This window comes from Falco rusticolus, chromosome 2 (assembly GCF_015220075.1).
Source record: "Falco rusticolus isolate bFalRus1 chromosome 2, bFalRus1.pri, whole genome shotgun sequence".
Classification (NCBI taxonomy): Eukaryota; Metazoa; Chordata; class Aves; order Falconiformes; family Falconidae; genus Falco; species Falco rusticolus.
In genome coordinates this window covers 79524120-79545119 of record NC_051188.1, presented here as the reverse complement: position 1 = coordinate 79545119, position 21000 = coordinate 79524120, and the positions used below count along the sequence as shown (strand labels likewise).

The 21000-nt window shown below is 43.4% G+C and overlaps 1 protein-coding gene across 1 annotated transcript; it reads left to right on the top strand.

The window, feature by feature from the left end:
- The first annotated feature begins 326 nt into the window (after positions 1 to 326).
- Positions 327 to 20792, top strand: TMPRSS3 (transmembrane serine protease 3). The gene is made up of 13 exons (XM_037378563.1): positions 327 to 445; positions 1836 to 1980; positions 3893 to 4003; positions 4894 to 5010; positions 6806 to 6929; positions 7981 to 8106; positions 8840 to 8883; positions 9638 to 9803; positions 11259 to 11428; positions 13076 to 13171; positions 14324 to 14466; positions 15944 to 16096; positions 17588 to 20792. The coding sequence occupies exons 1-13, from the start codon at positions 428 to 430 to the stop codon at positions 17606 to 17608; spliced, it is 1434 nt and encodes a 477-aa protein (XP_037234460.1). The 5' UTR covers positions 327 to 427; the 3' UTR covers positions 17609 to 20792.
- The last annotated feature ends 208 nt before the right edge of the window (positions 20793 to 21000 follow it).

Here is a 21000-nt window from a genome sequence, read left to right as displayed (position 1 = left end):
CTTGTGTGCCAAAGAGATGAAGCACCTGGGGCTTCTGCCTTCCACCACCCACAGCTGCCTGCAGACTCCTCAGCTGCACGAGTTTTGATAAAAGACGAGCAAGCATGAGGCTGTGCAATTTGTGCTGCTCCTTTGCTGGGAGGTTACAGAAAGGTTTGCAAATGCTACAATATTACCTGATGCTCTTAGGCTAATTAAAAAGCGTGCTGAATTTTTATCTTCCCCTTTCCGTAGCCATGCCATCAGGGGCTACCTGATACCCTCACCAGGTTGAGTTACACGGGATGCTGCCGTAATGCCGCATGCGACAGATGACTGAACGGGCAGCTCAGTGAAAACCTTTCCAGAGCAGACTGGCTTAGCAACCTCAGAATTTCTTTTTGGTTTCTTTTGATAATGAAGAAGGAAAATAGTTTTGCTTTTAACTATGACTTCTCAGGAAGAGGTGAGTGAAACTTTGGGAGCATGTGATATCCTCTAAATAAATGCCACATCAGTGTTTAGCTTTTGTGTAGTGTACTTCACAATGCTGTTTTGTTTCCTGGTGGACAACTTATGCACCAGTTAGAAGGCTTTTTTTTTTTAATATTTAAAAATCATGCACAGTAAGTTGTCCTTTTCTCTGCCTTAAAGCTAGCAGATTCTATGTAAAATTTAATTTATGTTCATTGAAATGTATGTTAAATTTTTATCAAATGAAGGAGTAGAAACCCTATTGCAGTTGTTTGATGAAAAATGAAAAGATATTCCAGGTGACTTAAAGATATAGTGTCGTAGACAAAACATGTATTCTTCACCTAAGATGTGTCATTGTAAGCATTTTCTGGGACTGACTTTACAAACCCACCACTTCTACAGCTTACCAGCTCCACTGTCTTTAACAAACCTGGACCTATTTCACACCCCTGTGAGTTCAAATGTCTGATTCCTTTTGCCAGTGCCAGTGTGCAGAACTGGAGTCAGAAATTAGCATTTCAAATCTATTAACCTTGAATTCTAGCATAGCCCATTTTGATTCTTTTTCACTGTGTAGAAAGCGATCAAAGGTTTTATGAAGTAAAATTCAGTGGCCCCTGCATGAGGATCCTGTCAGGTGCTGTGTGGATGTCATACACTGTTTAGTCTTTCTCTTGTTTCCTATTGCAATTAAAGAACAGGGGATGGATTCACACCCCCAGTGTGAGTTATTAAAAGTAGCTATGGTGCTTAGACAAATTTAAACAAAAATTAACTTCACTAGTTTGCTGGTAAGTTTATTACAAGAGCTCCTCTCATGAACATTAGATACATAATGCACTGTGTCCAGCTCTGGAGTCCTCAGCACAGGAAAGACATGAACCTGTTGGAGTAGGTCCAGAGTTGGGCCACAAAAATGATTCCAGGGCTGGAGCACCTCTGCTATGAGGACAGGCTGAGAGAGTTGGGGTTGTTCAGCCTGGAGAAGAGAGGGCTCTGCAGAGACCTAATTGCGGCCCTTCAACGCTTAAAGGGGGCTTATAAGAAAGATGGGGACAGACTTTCTAAATAGGGCCTGTTGCAATAGGATGAGGGGTAATGGCTTTAAACTAAAAGGGGGTAGATTTAGACTAGGTATAAGAAAGACATTTTTTAAGTGAGGGTGGTGAAACACTGGAACAGGTCGCTCAGAGATGTAGCAGATGCCCCATCCCTGGAAACATTCAAAGTCAGGTTGGATGGGGCTCATTGCAGGGAGGGTTAGACTAGAATGACCTTTAAAGGTCCCTTCCAACCCAAACTATTCTATGATTCTATGATAACATTTTGCAAGGTGATTATCTTCTTTTTTTCTTCTTTTTTTTCTCCTGTTGAGACAGGTACAAGAGACAAGTCCCACTACTGGAAGTCTTGAAATCATCTCTGTTACAGACGACGAACCACCAGTGTCAGAAATTGAGTTTTCCTTCAAAAGATTTTTTTGCATACCACAAGCAAAAGTGGACCCCACTGCAGATGGATCTGGTAGGGACACTGCAGAGCTTTTTGATCTTTGTAATGTAAATGGATAATGTAGGTCTTTAGCCCTGCAAAATTATGCTTGCCCACTCAGTCAGAGAAAGGAATCACCTGGAGAAGAAACACAACCTTACTCCCCAGCCATGAGGTTTGCCAGCATATTAAGAGGTGGTGACACCTTGGCTGGCTTGCATATGTAAGCATTTTTCATAGCCAGATTATTCACACACTTCAGCCACATAGCAAATATTTGCTCACACTTCCCAGACACGTTTTTGAATGGCTTACTTGAAATTTTACCAACCTGGCATTTGGTCCACTAAAAAACCAAATATACAATACAGCCTTGGAGGGATAGCATGCACGTTTGCTGTTTCCCATAGGTTTCATGGCAAAAATAGCTTCAACAGAGGCAGGCTGAGCATCAAGGATGAAGATAGAGCAATTTAATTTTCTAGTCCATTAGCTACTACAGCTGTCTATTTTCTGGTCTATACTCCATTGCCAAAACCAGCTACTCAGCTGTTGCTGACAGTCTGTGTAGGCTGGGATTTTCTTATGAGTCTATAAGCCCTGGGAGACACTCCTCATTCTTGACTGATTATAAGTGTCTGGCAATCTCAAATTCAAAGCTTAAAGAATGATGAGAGTGAAGAGCAGCATGAATTAAAATTGAAGACAAGATTCTGTCAGTTCCAGTGTGTACCCAAGACCGAGCTGTGTATGCCATTTTCTCATAGTTTGCTCTTTGTATATCAGAATACGTATGAAACAAGTGAACTGTTGACAATACCACTATGTTGGGGTCAGCTATGGAGGTGGCTTGTTCGCAGGACTAGTCCAGTTCATGAAATATATTCAGCAATTACTAATGATGAATATTTTAACTTCAGAATCGTATTTTTTCATTGAGAACTCAATGCTCAGCCTTGAGCCATTGCTCAGACCTCTCCTTGTCTTTATAGCAAAATTTGGAACAGATCGCTGTTTTCCAGTACCAGTTTGGGGGTCCTGTTTTTTGCAAATTTAGCTTTCTATCACTTTCAGTTAACCTTACTTCCAAGTCCAAAAGGACCAGTCACTTTCCTCCTTTTTGTCTTGAACACCTATTTACTAGCTAGTCCTGCCTTTCTCTAATATCCCTGCTCCTGTTCAAATCTTTAGGCTCTGTTTCCATGCCTTTGCTACCCCAACTGTGCCGGAATGCACTGTGCATGTGACTTAGCTCCCTGGTGCATGAGACAGAGCTATGTGGCCTCTGGCCTCATCCCAGGATTTTTGTTGTCCCAGGCTCATCACTCAGAGCAGCATCCAGCTGGTGCTAACAGCTGGAGGGAGCACAGGGACTGTGGGCTTGGTACCGGCAAGAGTCAGGAGGCATCACAGATAGGAACGGTCATATGGAGGAGACTCAAACTAGCTTATTCTTCTGTACTTCCACTGAAAGAATTTATTAGTCCATTTGAGTGTTCTGAAGTCCTCAAAGATTATACCTGTATCCTGCACACAGGTTTGATTACACAAACAAACCAGGTCTGAATTTAATTTTTATTCTGGGACTCATGTTTTCAGGAAAGGTGTTTGTATACTTCTAAAGCTCACAGTGTGATGTAACCCATGAAAATAAAATGTAGAGCTCATATCCTTCATTGCATTGAGGCCACACCAGGTGCTTTGTAAGAATGTGACTCAGACCACTTGTGGGGCAAATGCTGAAGGGATGTCTGAGAGCATCAGCCAGCCCCAAAGCACTTGGAGTGTTCTCAGCCCCTGAGTCAAGGGATCTGAACCCCTCCGGGTCAGGTCAGCTCATGAAATGTATATACTGCCATCTAGTTTAATGTTAGATAAATCTTTTTCATTGCAAACTCAAGCTGATTTAACTTCACAGAAGCTATCCTCTCTGTTTGGTTTCTAGGAGATATCGAACCACCTTCTGTGTGCCATGTTCTTCTCTCTCTAAAATACTTCCCATATATCTGTGGCTTATTCCTTGCAGTAATCCTAGCAGTTGCCATTGGCCTGGGTGGTGAGTACAATTAGTTATTCATTAAGTTCTCGCTTAACCATTCAAATGCTTAATTTTTCATGAGCCTTTTACTTAGAATGGAATTAAACTACTGCTGCGGCTTGTTTGATGAAATAAAAAATCTTGTTGATGTGATGGCTTTAAATTTTATTTACATGTAGGGATAAAACAGATCTGGCACTCATAAGAGGATTGGTGTAATATTTACAACGTGGGAACCTGCAGCTCCATGAAACCTTTCTCCAGTAAAACTTCACCGATTCCTCTCGGGTGGTGAGCTAAGAGTTTAGAAACTGAGGGAGGCTTCAGGTAGTGCACACCCTATTTTTGTCCTGTAATTCACTTTAAGTTAGTTGTCAGAGAATTAAAGAACTTTCCCCTATCATGAACAATTTCTGCAAAGGAAAAGAAAAGGCAGAATGAGTTTAGTTGTGACTGGGAAGTGTGACCTGTCCAGGTCTAGGTGCCAAATATGTTGATGCTAGAGCAGTACCTCCACACCTGCAACAGGGATAAGCTTGTGGGAGGTTGAGGCATCCCCTCAGGAAGAGAGCGCACTGACCATATTTTGCAAGGGTCTACTTGCTTTGCTGCTGCTGGGCTGAGGCACCAGGCAGAAACTTGTCCTGGAGTGAAACATTAATTTGGTAGAGGGAGCTGAGAAGGAGTCAGCACAGACAGCAAGGCTGGCCAATCCTACGAGTCATTACTAATGGATGAGTTTAGCAGCACCGAGTAGCAACCTCCAGGTTGCATTTCAAAAGTTCCTAGAGTACAGGAGTTTTCTTTTCCTTAGTAAGAGAGAAATCTGGCCAGATAATGGAAGTCAGAAGTGTTAATTTAATATCAAAGTGTGTTTTCATCACCCTGTTTTCTCTCATTCTTGTTAGTCCAATACAACTGCATTGGGAAGTTTCGCTGCCGATCATCCTTTAAGTGTATCCAGAAATCAGCCAGGTGCAACGGTGTCTTCAACTGTAAAGAAGGGGAGGATGAGTACGGATGTGGTAATTTAAATTTGATTATAAATCCCTCCTACCTCCTCCTGTAGCATCTGGCACGTTATCAAGAAATGCATGCTGTAAAGACTTCGGGTGAGACAAGAAAGATCGAGACTAATGTATTATCTAAATCACCACTTCAGAGGGGCAATCTCTCTGAGGTATTGATTTACAGCTTGTGAGAAATTAAACTGCTCTTAGGACAAATGTGATGACTGCTGAATATTGTTACTGCCGTATTGGGCATGTTTCTCCATTAGAAGTCTAGATGCTTTATGACTGCTAGCGTTTCCTCTGCCTGCAACATACACCATCACTGCGTTAAAGTGTGTGTATACAGCACTCTCTGTATTCACCAGCACACAGTTGCACTGTGTTGGTTCTGAAGATTGCAAAAGCCTAATATTATCTTAAGGGATGTGGGAACAGGAGAGATCAGCACTGCCTTTTGTGCATTGAGTATTGTGGAGTCTGCTGCTTCGTGTATAGAATGTATGGCCCCATGTCTGAGTTTCTCTCTGTAATGGTTTCAGGCATCACAGGGACGTTTTAAATGGTCCCTTCCTGTCCTGTGCTATCGAAGATGACTATAGTGTTTGCAGCCACTGGAGGGAAAGGACTGTACTAGTATTAGTAAACAAAGTAACTGATTTTTAGATCAGTGCACTTGTAATTCTGACTCCTGTACCTACAGGTAAGGAGGCAGCACAAGTCTCCATCTGTGCCATATGAGGAATGAGCTTTTGGCCCCAGCTAACCCTGCACAATGCTTTCAACCTTTTGTGTGTTTTCCCCAGGGAGTCTTCAGGCCTCTGTGGAGCTTGTGGGCAATATGTCTGCTTTTCTTGTCTGCCTCTGTGCTGCCATAACACTGGCCTATGGGCCTGTAGGAAATCCCTGTCCAGCAGTGACCTCCCTTCTCTCTGGGCAGACCATGTAGATGTGCCGTTTTCCAGGTCCAGGTGCCTCCTGCTCATCCAGGGCTCTGCACGCTGGCAGCAGCTGTGGTGTGGGGCACAGGGGTGAGGAGGACATGGCGACATGCAGGACAAAGGGTGGTGGGTGGTGGCTCTGTACCTGGGCCTCCTGCAGTATTTCTCCATCGGTCTCTTGGCCAGGGGCCACCCAGCTTGCAGGGGAAGGGCTGTGCTGAGCAAAGCCTGGCTGGCACAGGGAAGGAATCCTTGGGACCTGAGCTCCTGACCTGTGCACCCCTCTTCTCCCCAGTCTTTACATGCTCATCAGCCCAGACATGCCAGCCCCATTTCAGAAAAGGGAAGCAGATAGGAAACTCTATGGAAGCTTGGAGATGTCTGCATGCAAGTGCACCCACCTCTCTGATTGCACTGTGCAGTGTAGGAGGTGCCAACCACCTTTCATCAGTTTTCTTGATTGTAGGTTTCCTTGGTGCCAAGCATCTGAAGCTCCAACTCACTGCAATGAGCAAAACTTGCTTTGGCTTGTCGGAGGGCAAGGCAGCCTTCTTTAATACAGATGGAGCTAGCATCCCCCATCCATTCCCATGAGCACGGACTTTTTCCTCCTGGCTCTTTTAGCTTGGTGTGCCTTGGTTCCCTTCCTTAAGGGGGGGGGGGGGGGGGGGGGGGGGAGGGGGAGGGGGAAGCACAGAAAAAAATCTGTCAAAGCATCGAAGTAATGAAAAAGTCAAGCAGTAAAAACTCAGTGAGCCAAGAAATGTGTATGCCACATTTATCCACATGCTGCATGGACACTGTTGTGCACCTGTTGTGTACCCAATAGTTCTTCTTCACAACTCATGTTGTTCTTCTGGATCTCAAAGTCAGGTTGAGTGGCAAGAAAGCAGTGCTGCAGGTGTTCACTTCTGGGTCCTGGCGAACGGTCTGCTCTGATGACTGGAAAGAAGAGTATGGAAATACTACCTGCAAACACCTGGGTTTCTCAAGGTATGAACACAAAATGGAAGAAACTTTATTTGGCATTTTGAACAAACTCTGAAGTTTTCAGTCTTTCTAAAGAAACCTTGTATTAGTCTGTGCTTTAAAAGAAAGAAAGACTTATCAATACACCTTTGTGAATTATATGGTTCAGGAGATTTGGGATGATGTGGGAAATAGTCCTGAATACTTGTGCACTGTTATGAATCCTCAGTGATGGCCAAATACAGTGGTTTGGTTAAATCTTCCCTATGGGGTGCAGGTGCCTGAATCCTACTCGTCTCTCTAGTAGCTTACAGCCTGTCAGAAAGGCTGTAAACATATGAAAAATGCTCAGATGTTTTTTATTCTCATTTCTTTTACTTTATCTGTAGGAAAATTGTATATATAATACATGTGATGACATCTGTTATGAGTTAAGAACCACCTCACAATTAGAGAATAACCTAGTAAGGTGGTTCTTACTGGATTGATCCCCTTCCTGAAAAAGGACCATTTGTTTCACAAACTTTCACACAATTAAGAAAGAATTTGAAGTTGTGGCTTGCAATGATGCTATGTTATTTCTTACAATGGCATCATTCTGATTTCTGCGCTTTATAGTTAACAGTATAAAGCTTCTTTTGAAGAAATTCTTGTGGCCTTTAGTACAAAATACATCTCAATTGTTCAATAAAAAAAAGAAAAGAAAAAATTACAAATTATTCATCCTCCCTGCTTCAAAACATAACTCTAGAAAAAGGATACAATGAGCTTGTTAGTACTTCAGGAAATGTGCCAACCAGTTACAATAAAAGCTTTATTGGAATACTAGAATTAAAATTTGCTTTCTCTGCCAGTTAAATTCCTTTCAGCATGTGTGACTTCCATGCATGATTATGGCAAAAATACATGCACGTGATAAGAAGCATTACTTGGGGAGGATAGGATTGCTTTATCAAGTATCAGAATTCAATTATTGTGGTTGCTACAGTGGGTTTTCATTAGCAGAACCACTGAATTATTTAAACAGATTACTGAAATGCTGTCTGAGGAAGCTGTGTTTATGGTTTATTTGCAGTTACGTGAGTTCAGGTTACCTGCCCGTGGCTGCAGTTGAAAAACAGTTTCAAAGACATTTTGTATCCCTCAGCCACTGGTTATCAGCTGATCAAGTGACATCCCTGCACAATGCAACAAACCTCAGGTATGCCTCAGCGTGCTCATCCTGACAGAAAGCAAGCAATCAATAGAAGGAGAATTAGTAACGGTCTAAGACTGTTGCCTGTTTTTCAGGCATGTAGTACTTCATAAGTGGTTGATGGTGTTATGTGTCATAAACCAAGGTTCAGTAGCAGTCTTGCTGGAGTACAAATTAAGAGCCTGATCCAAGGCCCATTAAAGTCAACAAAGGCTTTAAAATGAGCTATTTGAAAAGCCTGTTTGTCCCGTGATTCCTTTTTTTGCAAATGGATAGGCACCAGGCGCTTATCTTTTCCCACTGTGAAGCGGTTTGTTTCAGTTTACAGATTCCCAGATATTTCCCAGTGGGTTTATGAACCCTTTATGGTCCATTTCTTCCTCCTGACAATTGCTTGTTTTTCTTAGTTACCTTTCACTGAGAAGCAAGCTATGGATCCAAGGAGACTACAGATCACATGTTGAAAATCACTGATAAGCCTCCCCTTGCCGAAGAGTGAACCGCTCTTCAGCAGGGCAGCATATGGTCTGCGGGCTCCTGATGGTATTTAAGCTCCTAACTTAAGTATTTCAGCTAAATGCCCTGAGTAGATTGGATGAGTACCTGACTTTGTACCTATTTCAGTATGTGAGTTACTTATATTTATGTGCACATAGCTGTACAGGAAGATGACACAATACTGAAAAATGTCCCAGTATTTGTGAATTGAAGCTAATACTGCACTGTCTTTTTGTCTTAGAGAGGAATGTACTTCTGGGAATGTGATCATCTTAAAGTGTTTGGGTAAGAATCAAGAAAAACGAAAATAAAATCAGAAACTGTCCTTCATCCACTGCATGGCAAGAGTTGAGTGAAATTGTGTACTCAGGGCATACTATAACACCGGTTTATCACACAAAAGAAAAACAATATTTATTATATAAAGATTAAAATATTTCAGAAAGTGAGCATAGGCTGAAAGGGCAGACTGGGAACATCAGGTATCAGGAGCGTTTTGGTGAGAATGTAGTAGGAAGTAGATGTTTAAGGATCGGGAGTTGAACCCATGGACTGATAGTGTAATTCCAACTCTGCCATCTCAGCGGTGAATAGGAAATTCTGTCTTAACATTTGAGCTTTCACCCCACACCTCTCCGTATCAGCTAGTTTTCAGATTGGGATATGAAAAGGTCAAAAACCAGCATCAAAATAATCACTGGGGATAGGAGATGCTTCAGGTTGCCTATGTGGGCCCCTGGGACCCTGTATGTTTAAGAAGGGCGGAATGGTGGAGTTTACAGCTCAGCTGAGCACTACATCTGCAGGGGAGAAAACGTGAACCTTGCAGCCCCCATACAGGCTGCCAGGCACGATGCTGCAGGGATGGCAGGGAGGAGGAGAAACCTCTGGGAGCAGCCCCAGATGTGGGCCATGGGGATGGGGTTGGTTCTGCTGCAGAGACCTCCCAGCCTCAGCAAGTCTGGGAGCAGAGGGGCTGAAGGTGACCAAACACATGAAGATGTTTCCTCCGTGGACTGTAACCTTTGCTTTCTGGCAGCGTGCGGGACACGGGCCAGCTATGGACCACGGATTGTGGGGGGCAATGCATCCTCCCCCCGGCAATGGCCCTGGCAGGTCAGCCTGCAGTTTCACGGACACCACCTCTGCGGAGGGTCCGTCATCACCCCACGCTGGATCATCACAGCTGCCCACTGCGTCTACGAGTAAGTCCCTAAGTCATCTTGCTCGGGGTGTCCCACTGGCCCTGCTTGCAGCGGGTCTGTATGGGGGGCCACTGCAGTGGAGGGCTAATGCACTGTGATTTCTCTTCAAAATGAACTGAAGGAGAGATCGGGTTATCCTTATTTCATGGGCTTGCTCAATAACATTTAAGCCATCTCTCTCTCTCCTTGCATGAGTGCAAGTCTTTACTGAAAAAAAAGTCTCCCCAAGAAGTGATCCAAATCAGGGCCCCCAGTTTTCAGATAACCTGGGCACTCCCAGCTTCCTGGGAAAGCAGCTTAAAATATTTAAGCACCAGATTTTAGGTATCCCAATCTGCAATTTCTGTACATTGTGTGTGAGTTAACAGCTCAGGAGGAATTTGGGCTTGGCTGCTCTGGTAATTTGGAGCTCCAAAATAAATTACACTAATCCTTTTCCAGTTGTGGTAGGTAGTGAATTGTGCCGTGCTTAGTGCCCTTTACCACATACTGTTCCTTTTTATGCTGTTGAAGCAGTCTTTGAGTTGTAAGTAGATGCTAAAACAGTTATTTCCACTCCTATCCTTTGCGTTGTTATAAACACAGCCTTCTCTCTTATTTATAATGAGTTGTCTGTTTATGGCCAATAGTGCAGGACAGCTCTTCTCACTCTTACAAACTCGAGCTCACTTTCACCAAAGACATTTAGACAGCTAAAATGGGATTTTTCTGACCACTTCTAGGCACCCACAATACCCGCCTGCTTCTGAGCAAGTCCTGTAGGATGCTTTTATACCCAGTAGCAAGAAGAGATGGGACAGATGAATCCCACCCCTAGATCCTATGCAGATTCCAGTCTTGCCACAAAAACAATTACTCGGGGAATTAAGCATTTTAGGACTTTTGTCCTTAGCTCCATCCCCACAACCCAGTTGGCTGTGGTGTGTTCAAAGGCTGATGCAGGATGGGAGCTGGCAACACAACCCACATGTCTGAAGCCTTTTCCCAGCACTGCTGCCAGCCCATTGCTAGCCCTGTGGGGTGAGGCCAGAAGAGGAGCTGCTCATGTGCCGCAGGCTGAAAGATGTGGCTGCTTATGAACTGGGGGCAGAAGCACCTTCCATAAGTGCTGCTGATCTAGCCAGATGGCTGAGCACAAGGGTGCCAAGCAGCAGCACTGACTGCTGTGGGGTCACCCAGGAGGACAGACAGGTAGGCCAGTGCAAAACTCGTATATTTGTAGAAAACTACAGAGGTAAAATACAAGTGACCCAGTGTGTTACTAAGATCAGTCACTCATTCTACATTTTTTGCAATAGATGCAAAACATAGCCAATATTAACATAGGTAAGCAAGTACAGCAGACTGTAGGCATTTGCCTGTGGAGCCTTACAAGGCTCATAAGCTCAGAGGACAACTAGAAAACCTGAGATTTTTCTTTAAGATTTTTCACTCTCTCCTACCTCTTCGTTTCAGCCTTTACTTGCCGAGCTCGTGGAGTGTGCAGGTTGGTTTTGTGACTCATCAAGACACCCAGGTTCACCCATATTCAGTGGAAAAAATTATATACCATCGAAATTACAAACCCAAGACAATGGGAAATGATATAGCACTGATGAAACTGGCAGCACCACTTGCTCTCAATGGTAAATCTTTCTGTTAGCTTTCAATTGACTTTCTCATCTTTCTAGCTAAAAGTGGGAAGGGTCTTTCCTAGTACAGACAGGGAAATTTCTGTTGGCACCCTACGCCTGACCTAGAACTGTCGAGTGGATCCCCACTGCCTCTAAAAGCAATGAGAGATGTGCAGCACAGATGTAGCCAGTCTGCAGTTGTGATGGCAAGGCAGTGATGCCTGTTCAGACCGCATCAGCAGAAACCCCTCAGCCTCAGTATCAGGAACTCCTCTGTACTCTATACCCGAGCACAGAGAACAACAATTTGGTCGTAGGGCTCTGCAAAGTATTCCCAGTCCATTCACTTACTGAAAGAATTTAATAATAGGCAAACATTAACATTATCATTTCTAAATATTTTCCCTATCTAAAATAAATACCCCACCTCATTTTACTTGGAGGTCACAGAGATTTTTATTGTGCCCTTTCTGTGGGTATGGGGGAGATCCAGCAGTGTCCAAAGCTGAAAATCAAGCTTAAATTTCAAAGAGAAGAAAAGGTAATTAAAATATAATTATGCTTTTAAATGAAAATGACTTTTATTTTCTCAGCAGAATGCTACCTACAGCTGACACAGTTAGTGAATTGAAATGGCGTATAATAGTATGAATTTAAATGACCACCTGCCAATACCTTCTAATGACTGTGAGCTCTTTGCAAGGGGGAGCTGGTGCTCTCTGTGAATCTAGATTGTCAGTTCCTAAATAAATTCTCTTGAAACACTTCAAACTTCCACTTTGAATTAGCATTAAGCTTGGTCTTGCTTTGTTTTATGTCTCAGCTAGAGCTGTTTTCTTTTGCTCAGGGATAAGTTTGGGAGGTTGTCAAGAACAGTAATGGCTCCATCCCTGAGCGAGACACCTGCTATGCCTGGGAGGCTGGGGCAGCCCAGGGGCCTTGGAGGTTCCAGGCTGGGGGCTTGATGCTTTGAGCTGGGGTCATTGCACTGTGGAGAACTGAACTGCTAGGAATTACCCAGTAATACCTTGCATCTTCCCTCCCTTTGCTCAGTGCCAGCTCATCTTGACACGTCACGGTTTGTCCCTGCAAGCATCAAACACTGACCGTATTGCACGGTATTCAGTGCCCCAGAGCGCAAAGGCACTGAAAGTCTATGAGCCAGTGGGTTGGAAGCAAAAAGCAGCCCAGACCTCTTGTTGCCCTTTCAGAAGAGCGCAGGGATGTGCACACACGGCTCTTTGTACATGCCATTCCACACCATCTGTTAGGAGGTGCCATACAGTTGTGCCGTTTCTTTGCCCAAGCAGGGTGTTGTGGGGCCTCTGATCTGCCCATCAGCTGCATATGCGGTGCATTGCTTGTTGCTCATTCTTCAATTCATTGACCTGCCAACACCTCCTTCTGTTGCTTCACACTTGAAACTAACGAGCCCTAGTGTAGGTACCGTTTCAAACCCAAGGTATTTGCCACAAGGCAAAAGACCTGCAGACCTGCCAGGCTATTTATGTGGGGACTGGGTCGTGTTCAGAACAAGTCCACTGCAAGACAAGTCCTCAGGCTTTACTGAGGCATACCATTTTTTGCTAAATTTGAAAAGTGATTCTTTCTTCCCTCTCTTTTATTTTTGGTTTGTTTGTCTTTTTTTTTTTTTAATAGGTCACATAGAGCCAATTTGTCTGCCTAACTTTGGCGAACACTTCCCAGCAGGGAAAATGTGTTGGATATCAGGATGGGGAGCAACTGTAGAAGGAGGTATTTAAACTGGTCTCCTGTTGATTACACTACATGAAAACATCTCACATACAGGAAATACAGGATTTGGCTGGAGCATTGTTCAACATTAAATTTTCTGGAATATCTTGGGGAGGAAAGAAGACATATTCCTAAGTATTATGCTCACTCTGAACTGCAAAAGTGCTATACAAACCCGCTTCACAAGGAATGGATAGGTACACCCTGTGAAAAGGCTGAAAATGACATGTAGACAGCAACACTGTTCACAATGTTGTACTCAGCCTCAGTTAAACAGGCTGTGTCCTTTATGACTTTGAGCGTAGAAAGCACAGCATGATTGCAAGAATCAATCCTCCATTTTTCCAGAGAAAGCATGTATGCATTTTCAGTCAGGTTGGATGATGTAGAAATTGCATCTGTGAATAATGTCACAAAGAAAAGGTCATTTATATATATATATATATTTACCATTACTCACAGGTCGTGTTAATCAATAATATATACTGAATCACTTTCATGACAAAATGCTTGAATTGTCATGTCATTGTTTTTAATTATTCTTCCTTCATCTCACTCAACATGTTCTTGTTCAAAGAACAAGAACAGCATGTTATCTGACCTACAGCTAGTTTTAGCAAAAGGTGGGGAAAAAATGAAAGTAAGATTTACTGCATAAAGTGTCAGCTATATATTGACAATGGACTGTGCACATACTCCCATTTGTAGAAATGATCCATTCAGATTCCAAATAAGATAAAATAAATATTTATAAAATAAATCAGATCTTTGCAGATCATGTGTTGACTAACAGAACAGGCAATAAATTAGAAACAAATTTTGGCACTAGTATTGAAGATAGTGTCCTACTAGTTTTAAGTTCATTAGTGTCATTAATTGTCTAGTTTGAAGTAGAAACGTATAATGTACAGCTTTATACTATATATATACTGTGATAATCCAGAGCTCTACAGAGATACCAGTTACTGGATTCCAGAAGCGATGAGACAGTTGCTTTACTTTATTGTCATTTTAACTGTATTTCTTTTGCCCTTGCTTGCCGATTCTTCACATACTGAAACATTTTATGTTTATAATTAGAAATTAGTTTCAAGGATGTAGAGTTTTTTTTCTTCTTTTTTTTTTGGTTGTTGTTGGTTGTTTTTTTAACAGGTGATACATCTGACACCATGAATTATGCAGGTGTTCCTCTGATTTCTAATGCAATTTGCAATCACAGGGATGTCTACGGTGGAATCATAACTTCTTCAATGCTTTGTGCTGGTTTCCTAAAGGGAGGGGTAGACACCTGCCAGGTATGGAAGTTTCCAAACTTCAGCTGTGCTCATTAACAGCAGCAATGGAAAAACATGAGTAATAAGTTATCAGAAGGCACTCCCAGGCTTTTCTTGGGCAAACATTTGGGTTTGTGCCATTTCCTGTTTACCATGAGTATCGATCACTGACTGTGTATGCATTCATATGCTACAATTCCCTTCTTATATTTCTTCTGTGGACCATATCTACTATTTCTGAAGCCAAATTTACTTAAGTCATTTTTAAATTTCTTGCATGTGCTAGAGCACAGTGCCATCCTTTCTTTGCCCTGGCTGTGGCCTCTGCACTGCACTGAATGGCACTGCACGGTGAGCAGCTCTGGAGACTTGCAAGGTGTAGAAACTTTATGGTGAAAAGCAGGCAAAGCATATATCAAGAAAGAAGCAGAAGCATGTGATTTTGGAGACAGTAGAGTGAGGCAGGGGAAGAAAGAAAGGGAGAGGTGTCTGAGTAACTCAGAGGACTGGTAATGACTCTGGGGGAGAGGGGTTCATAGCAGTGATGGATCAGAGGATCCTTTGCAATGTGCAGTGGTGATGATTCAAAATCACTCCCAGAGTCATGATGGTGCCCACTTTGTGCAAGGTCTCATCCACAAACGCACTGATGTGAACTCACCTAGCTAGTAATGGAGCAAGGGCTGAGGAGGAGCTTCATGTTTGCTTAGTCCCTATTATGCATGGGACAAGACAAAGCAAAGGCATTAGTTACACAGATCTTCATTTAAGCCCCTGTTTGCACATGTACTCAGCAATGTACCCAGTATGTCAGTATGCCTGGGAGAGCTGCCCAAAGGCAGCATGCTCAGCATACTGCTCCAAGTGACAAAACGAGCCCTACTCACCAAAGGCAGAGGCTTGTTCCAAATTCCCCCTTTTTTCATTGTGCTCCCTCTGATGCTCATAGGGCAGGGAACTGCCCCAGCAAATTAAATTGAGAGTTTCCAGTACTTTGATGTGAGTCAGCTGAGTCTCAAATCTGCTTAGCAAAGTGTCTGGGAAGGGGCAGAAAAGCACTGTGCGAGACTGCAGGCAGGAGCAGGCAGGAAAGAGGGTGGGGTACAAGCTTCTTGTTGTGACCCTGGGCTTGGCTCAGCTCAGCTCAGCAGCCAGGAGCAGTGGGGAGAGACCAAGACAACGGCATGGAGACTGCAGGTTAGCGATGCCCTGCCTGCAGGACAGGCACACTCCCCAGCACCTAAATGTTGTTTAATAGCGGGCTTCAAAGTTGCTTCTGTTGTACTGTGCTGCTACCTGGGGAAAGAAAAATATGACCAATACATGCCTCCAAGAAGCCTCCAACTTCTGCCATAGCATATGCTTTTCCCAGACCCAAAAGAGAGCAGAAACAGGAGATGCTGAATTACTGGACTATGCCTTTCTCCCTGCCCCCCTAAATAGATGTTCGCCTCCTTTTCTGGGGCGCTGACATTTGTTTTAATTCTTTGTCCTCCAGGGAGATAGTGGGGGCCCTTTAGCATGTGAAGATATGAGCATCTGGAAGTTGGTGGGGACCACCAGCTTTGGAGTGGGCTGTGCAGAAAAGAACAAGCCAGGCGTCTACAGCCGAACCACCTCCTTCCTGGACTGGATCCATGAACAGATGGAGGTCTGGTTTTGCCCTGTCTCTCCATCTCGGGTTGTTGCTTTGCTCCACCTGTGCCACGCAGGGTTTAGCTCATATTTGTCACAGCTGAGTCATGTCATATGAACACATTTGACCCAAGGACATGTCTGGGGACCAGTGCAGGTCTGCGGGCAGAGCAGAGTGCAGGGGTCTTAGAGAGATGCAGGGGGCACTGGAGCAGGGGTAGAGAGGGGAGAGGAGCATGGGAGTGACTGGGGAGGGGGCCTGGAGGCACAGAGCAGGGAGCAGGGAGGTGTGAAAGGGCTGAGTAAGGAGATGGGGAGCAAGGGAAGAGATGCTAGGGGACTTTACCTGAAGCCATGAGGCTGCTACAAAAAAGCCTGGAGAGTGGAAGCTGAGGGGGCCAAAGAAATTGGTGACGGGGGGAGACAGCATTGGCTTGAAGGAGAGGAGAGCGGAGGCAAGGAGGTGGGGGGATGCTGCAGCCACCTTCACCTGACCGACAATGGCCCACTCGTTCTCCAGAGGCCAGGCCCTCTGCTGCCGGCACCCCTCCAGTGCTGCCAGGGAGGTGCTGGGTTCAGTCAGCTGAGCAGAGCGAGTCGTTGTGTTTCAGGCGGACTCCCAGGCAGGGGTTTGTTGCCTAAGCAGAGCCATCTAGAGACATTTTAGAGACCCCAGGCTGTCCCACTGGCTCACTGGTGTCCCTGCAGAAGGGTAAAGACTTTCAGGAGGATACAAATGTTTTGCTAAAGGTTGTCTCCTGTGAGTGCAAAGAAAAGTTTTTTATTGCTTTCCACTACGTGGTGAAAATTAGTCGATGTCCTTTCCCAAGATGTTTCTTGAACATTGTGAACAGAATTTCTGCTGCCTCCATTTTGGCCAGCTCTCCCACTAGGGAGGAAGCAAAAAGTTTATAGCACTAGGGGGAGTACCAGTGACCTACATACATTACTGTATGAGAAGTATTAATACTTCAACTATTAAATCTGAATAGAAATAAAAGGTTCCCACCCCTGGGGGAAAAAAAAAACAAACCCAAACAAAAAAACCCAAAAAAACAGCAAGGGAAAAACCAAGAGGAAACAAAATAACCCATTTCAAAGCGTACTCATCTCCCTGCATACATGTGTTCCATGCATGCAGTATCTACCACTGTTACTAACGTATTCCTCCATCCCCTGTAACCATATTCCTTGATGAGTCTTACATGCCTGTATCAGCTCATGCAAGGCTGAGAACCAGTGGAGTGCTGAGAGAAGCTGATGGCATTTGCTCAAGTTCACAGTGCACACAATGGGAATAGGACCACAGCTCTTTTGTTGAGGTGGTCTGATATTCTGAAGAACTTCAGCTGGCAGAACTGGCTTCAGCAGCCCTGCGATTCCTTTGGCGACCCTAGTACAAGAGGGAGAAAAAAAATCAGAGTTCTGATTGTATTGAACCCTTTCAGAGTTCAGTAGGCAGCAACATGAGCATTTGAATAGATGCATAACTGGTTTTGCTTCCCAGAGAGAAGAACTGCAGACCTGAGGAGAATGGCAGCGTGCTGGGCTTCTGAAAACCCACATCATGCTTTGGCCCCATAGAAGGACCCACCACACTCTTCCGGACACCTGCTCTGAGCTTTGTACCTTCACAGACTACTTTTTACTATTTCCTATTGGTATTGGTAACTGTACTTACTGAAAACTGTTGCACATTTAGCCTCTTTTGGATGGAAGAGGCAGCTGGGTGCAGGATGATGGGCATGTGTATTTACTGTCAGCTACATGTGTAGAAAAAGTGCTAAGACTGATAACGTGGGAAGCTATCACAATGAAGTTTTGCAGGCACCATGAGTAAAAGACTAAAGCAACTTCAGATCAGGTTGCTAGCTAATATTTTAGTACTTACCTTCCAAGAACCAGAGACAAAAAGACTTTTTTCCTGAAAGTATTCATATATAAAGTCCATGCTCTGTTGCACCACCAGAAGCAGCTTGCTTTGAAGTCATAAAGCAGGCAGGAAGCAAGCAGTTGGCAATTTTGGCAAGCATTTGGCAAGTATGTTCAATTCTTGTTAGGAAAAATCTCTGGATTCAAATCGTGTGGCTGTGAACAAAGTCCTTAAAAACTGAATTCTTAGGTCTGTTCTTGTGGTAAATAGCTCTGAAATGAGCTACACACAGGTTGTAACTTTACTGAAAAATTCTGAGATTACTGAACAGTCTGAAAGCGAAAAGGAGCTTCTTTACTGCCTTTCAATAAGCTAGAGAGTCAAAATCATTGCTGTATCTATGATGCACCATGCGGCGCAACAGCCATTGAATATCCCCAAGCTCACATCATGTAGTGCAGTTCACCAAGGCACTCGTGCTCAGTCACCTTCCCTGTTTTCCCTCCCTTTCTCTGCAGACAGGGCAATACAGAATCTGCCCTCTTTGCATCTATTAGTGGCATCAGTGGTGTTGATGAACAGATGCCAGCCAGGCAAGGGGCAAAACATCTGAGGTGCCGCTGTGGTTTCCTGTTTTACAAGCCATTTTAACATAACAGCCTTGTGTTGTTAGGTTGGAAAACACCTGATCATTTTGCACTTGCCCTTATTAAAAATCCTGGAATGAAAGTTGTTTCTTTTAGATTGATTGCCAGGAACTAGGTAGGGTGAATAATGGATAATATTGTCAGAACTTTTTGATATCAGCCCAAATTGATCTTATAATCTGATCAAGTGCTGCTGATCTGCTTGAAATATGGTTCTGGATGCAGTCTGTATGCTTCTACATCAGTATCTGCATCACCACTGTTATCTACCACTGCCACAAGAAAGCGCTAGTGGAACTGGAATTGCATTCTCGCTGCAATGTGTCGGGTCAAAACCTGGACAGCAGGACAGCAAACCTGCATGAACTGTCAACCTCCACGTTGCTCTGTGGACACAAACTTTGATCTCAGAGGACATTGCATCAATACCTTTCACCCTAGCTAAAGAAACTGCAGTGCAGTGGAAACAGCACTTCCAAAAATATCATGTTGTTAAAAAGAAGAGGGAAGGATTATTGCAAAGATGACACGAAAGCTGAAATGAAATGGAAAATTTCAACTTGACAGAACCTTGACAAAATTAAAACAAAGTATGTTGAACCCTTGTGTAACTAGGACAATTTCAGAAGAGTTCTAATGTTCACTGTTTGTTATCATAACATTTTCACATCCCCAGCATGGCTCATGTTTTAGTATTATCAGCAGTCTGGAGATGAGAGCACTGCTCTCTGAGCTTATGGAGTTATTTGGTATTTCAGAAAGGATCCATGAAATTTCCTTTTGAACTCCTATTTTCATAAAAAGACTGTACAATAAGTATCCATTGTTGTCTGCCTTTATATTAAAGACAAATTCGATGTAAAATGTAGAAAGCTAGCAAAGTCTTCCCAACAAGAAGTCACTTTGACCCCCAGGTCAATGACAGTCACTTATGGGCAGACCTAGCTCAGTCAAATCTTTCTTCTGATTTCTTTTATGCCTCTTGCTGTGGTGTCTTAGGTACAGGCAGAATACAAGAGTCACTCTCTAAAGCTGGATTTTCCTCCCTCAACTTATGCCATTAATATGCATGCCAGGAGTTTTAAAGGAAATCTAAGTACAATATTAGCAGATTTCTTTGTGTTAACTCAGGTGAAGGTACATGAGGTTTTGAGAAATTTGCTGTGGGAAGGTTTTTGTACAGAATGAGCATTGCTTTTTTGCTTTATTCAGAGAGGTGGAATTGATGAGCTGGTCTTTACTGGTACTCAGTATTACAGCTGGAATGAACTGGTAGACAGTAAAGAAGCTTTTCAAAGAGTCTATATGACAGGTTACCAAGCTTTTCCTTTTCCTTGGATTTTCTTCTCTCTATTCAAGGAAAATAATTGGCTACACTCCATATGCACGTACAGAGGCCCACCAAACTAGGTGGGGCTGAAGGCAGCTCTAGTTTAGCTAATCCTGATTAGGCGTTTCATGATAAACACCTTGGAAGAATTTAAGATCTTTATACAGAGGAGTGCATATCTACTGCATTATTAAAAAGGCTGATGAAACAGCTTCTAGCCTGTGAACTCAGATCGCTAGTCAATAATGGTTGCTTTAACAAAGGATTATGTTACAGCCATAGTATCCCTTAGAAATACAACCTGCTTGTATGCACAGCTTGTGGAGAAAACTCGCATCAACATGTAACAGACTCTCAGAAAACGAATCCAATGTATAACTTCACAAGAGATGTCCAGCATGTGAAGAAAAAGTCCTTTGCTGTTCGTCACCTGTTCCTGTTATCACGATAGTTAAGTCTGGAAACTGAGACAAATAAGTTTGAATGAATCAGATGTGACTTACTCAATATGCAGTTTCCCCAGACACTCTGAAAAGCATCAGATGGATAAACTCTCCTTTGGCCAATCTGAAATTCATTTTTTTCCACTTGAGATGTACAAATAAGAAGGTGATTTCTGCAAAGATACAGAGATAAGCATAAAAAAAAAAAGTTTAAATTTGGTGTCTGAGAAAGCCAGAGTGTTTTCTGAGAGGTGGCATGTTGCTGATATGTTAATGCGTCCTGCACCAGGAAGCAATCACTGCGCAGAGGTGGGGATGCCACGCAGCTCTGCTCGTAGGGACTGTCTCACAGGCAAAATTCATATAGGTCTGTAAATGCAAATTCAAGAACTGTACATTAAACTTAAAAAAACCCTCAACAGATCTACCTTGTCCAATTTTTTGACTGTCTTCAACGTTCAAACAAAGCAGACTGAGATCTTATGTTCTAAGTGCTGCATTGTAAATCGTGCTGGTTTTGCTGACAGACTTGGTTGATCCCTGAACAGTACACACTTTCCAGTATCTCTGTTAGTGTAGTACCATTTTAAGATAGGCAGATCATATTTCTTTTCTTCAACAAATAGC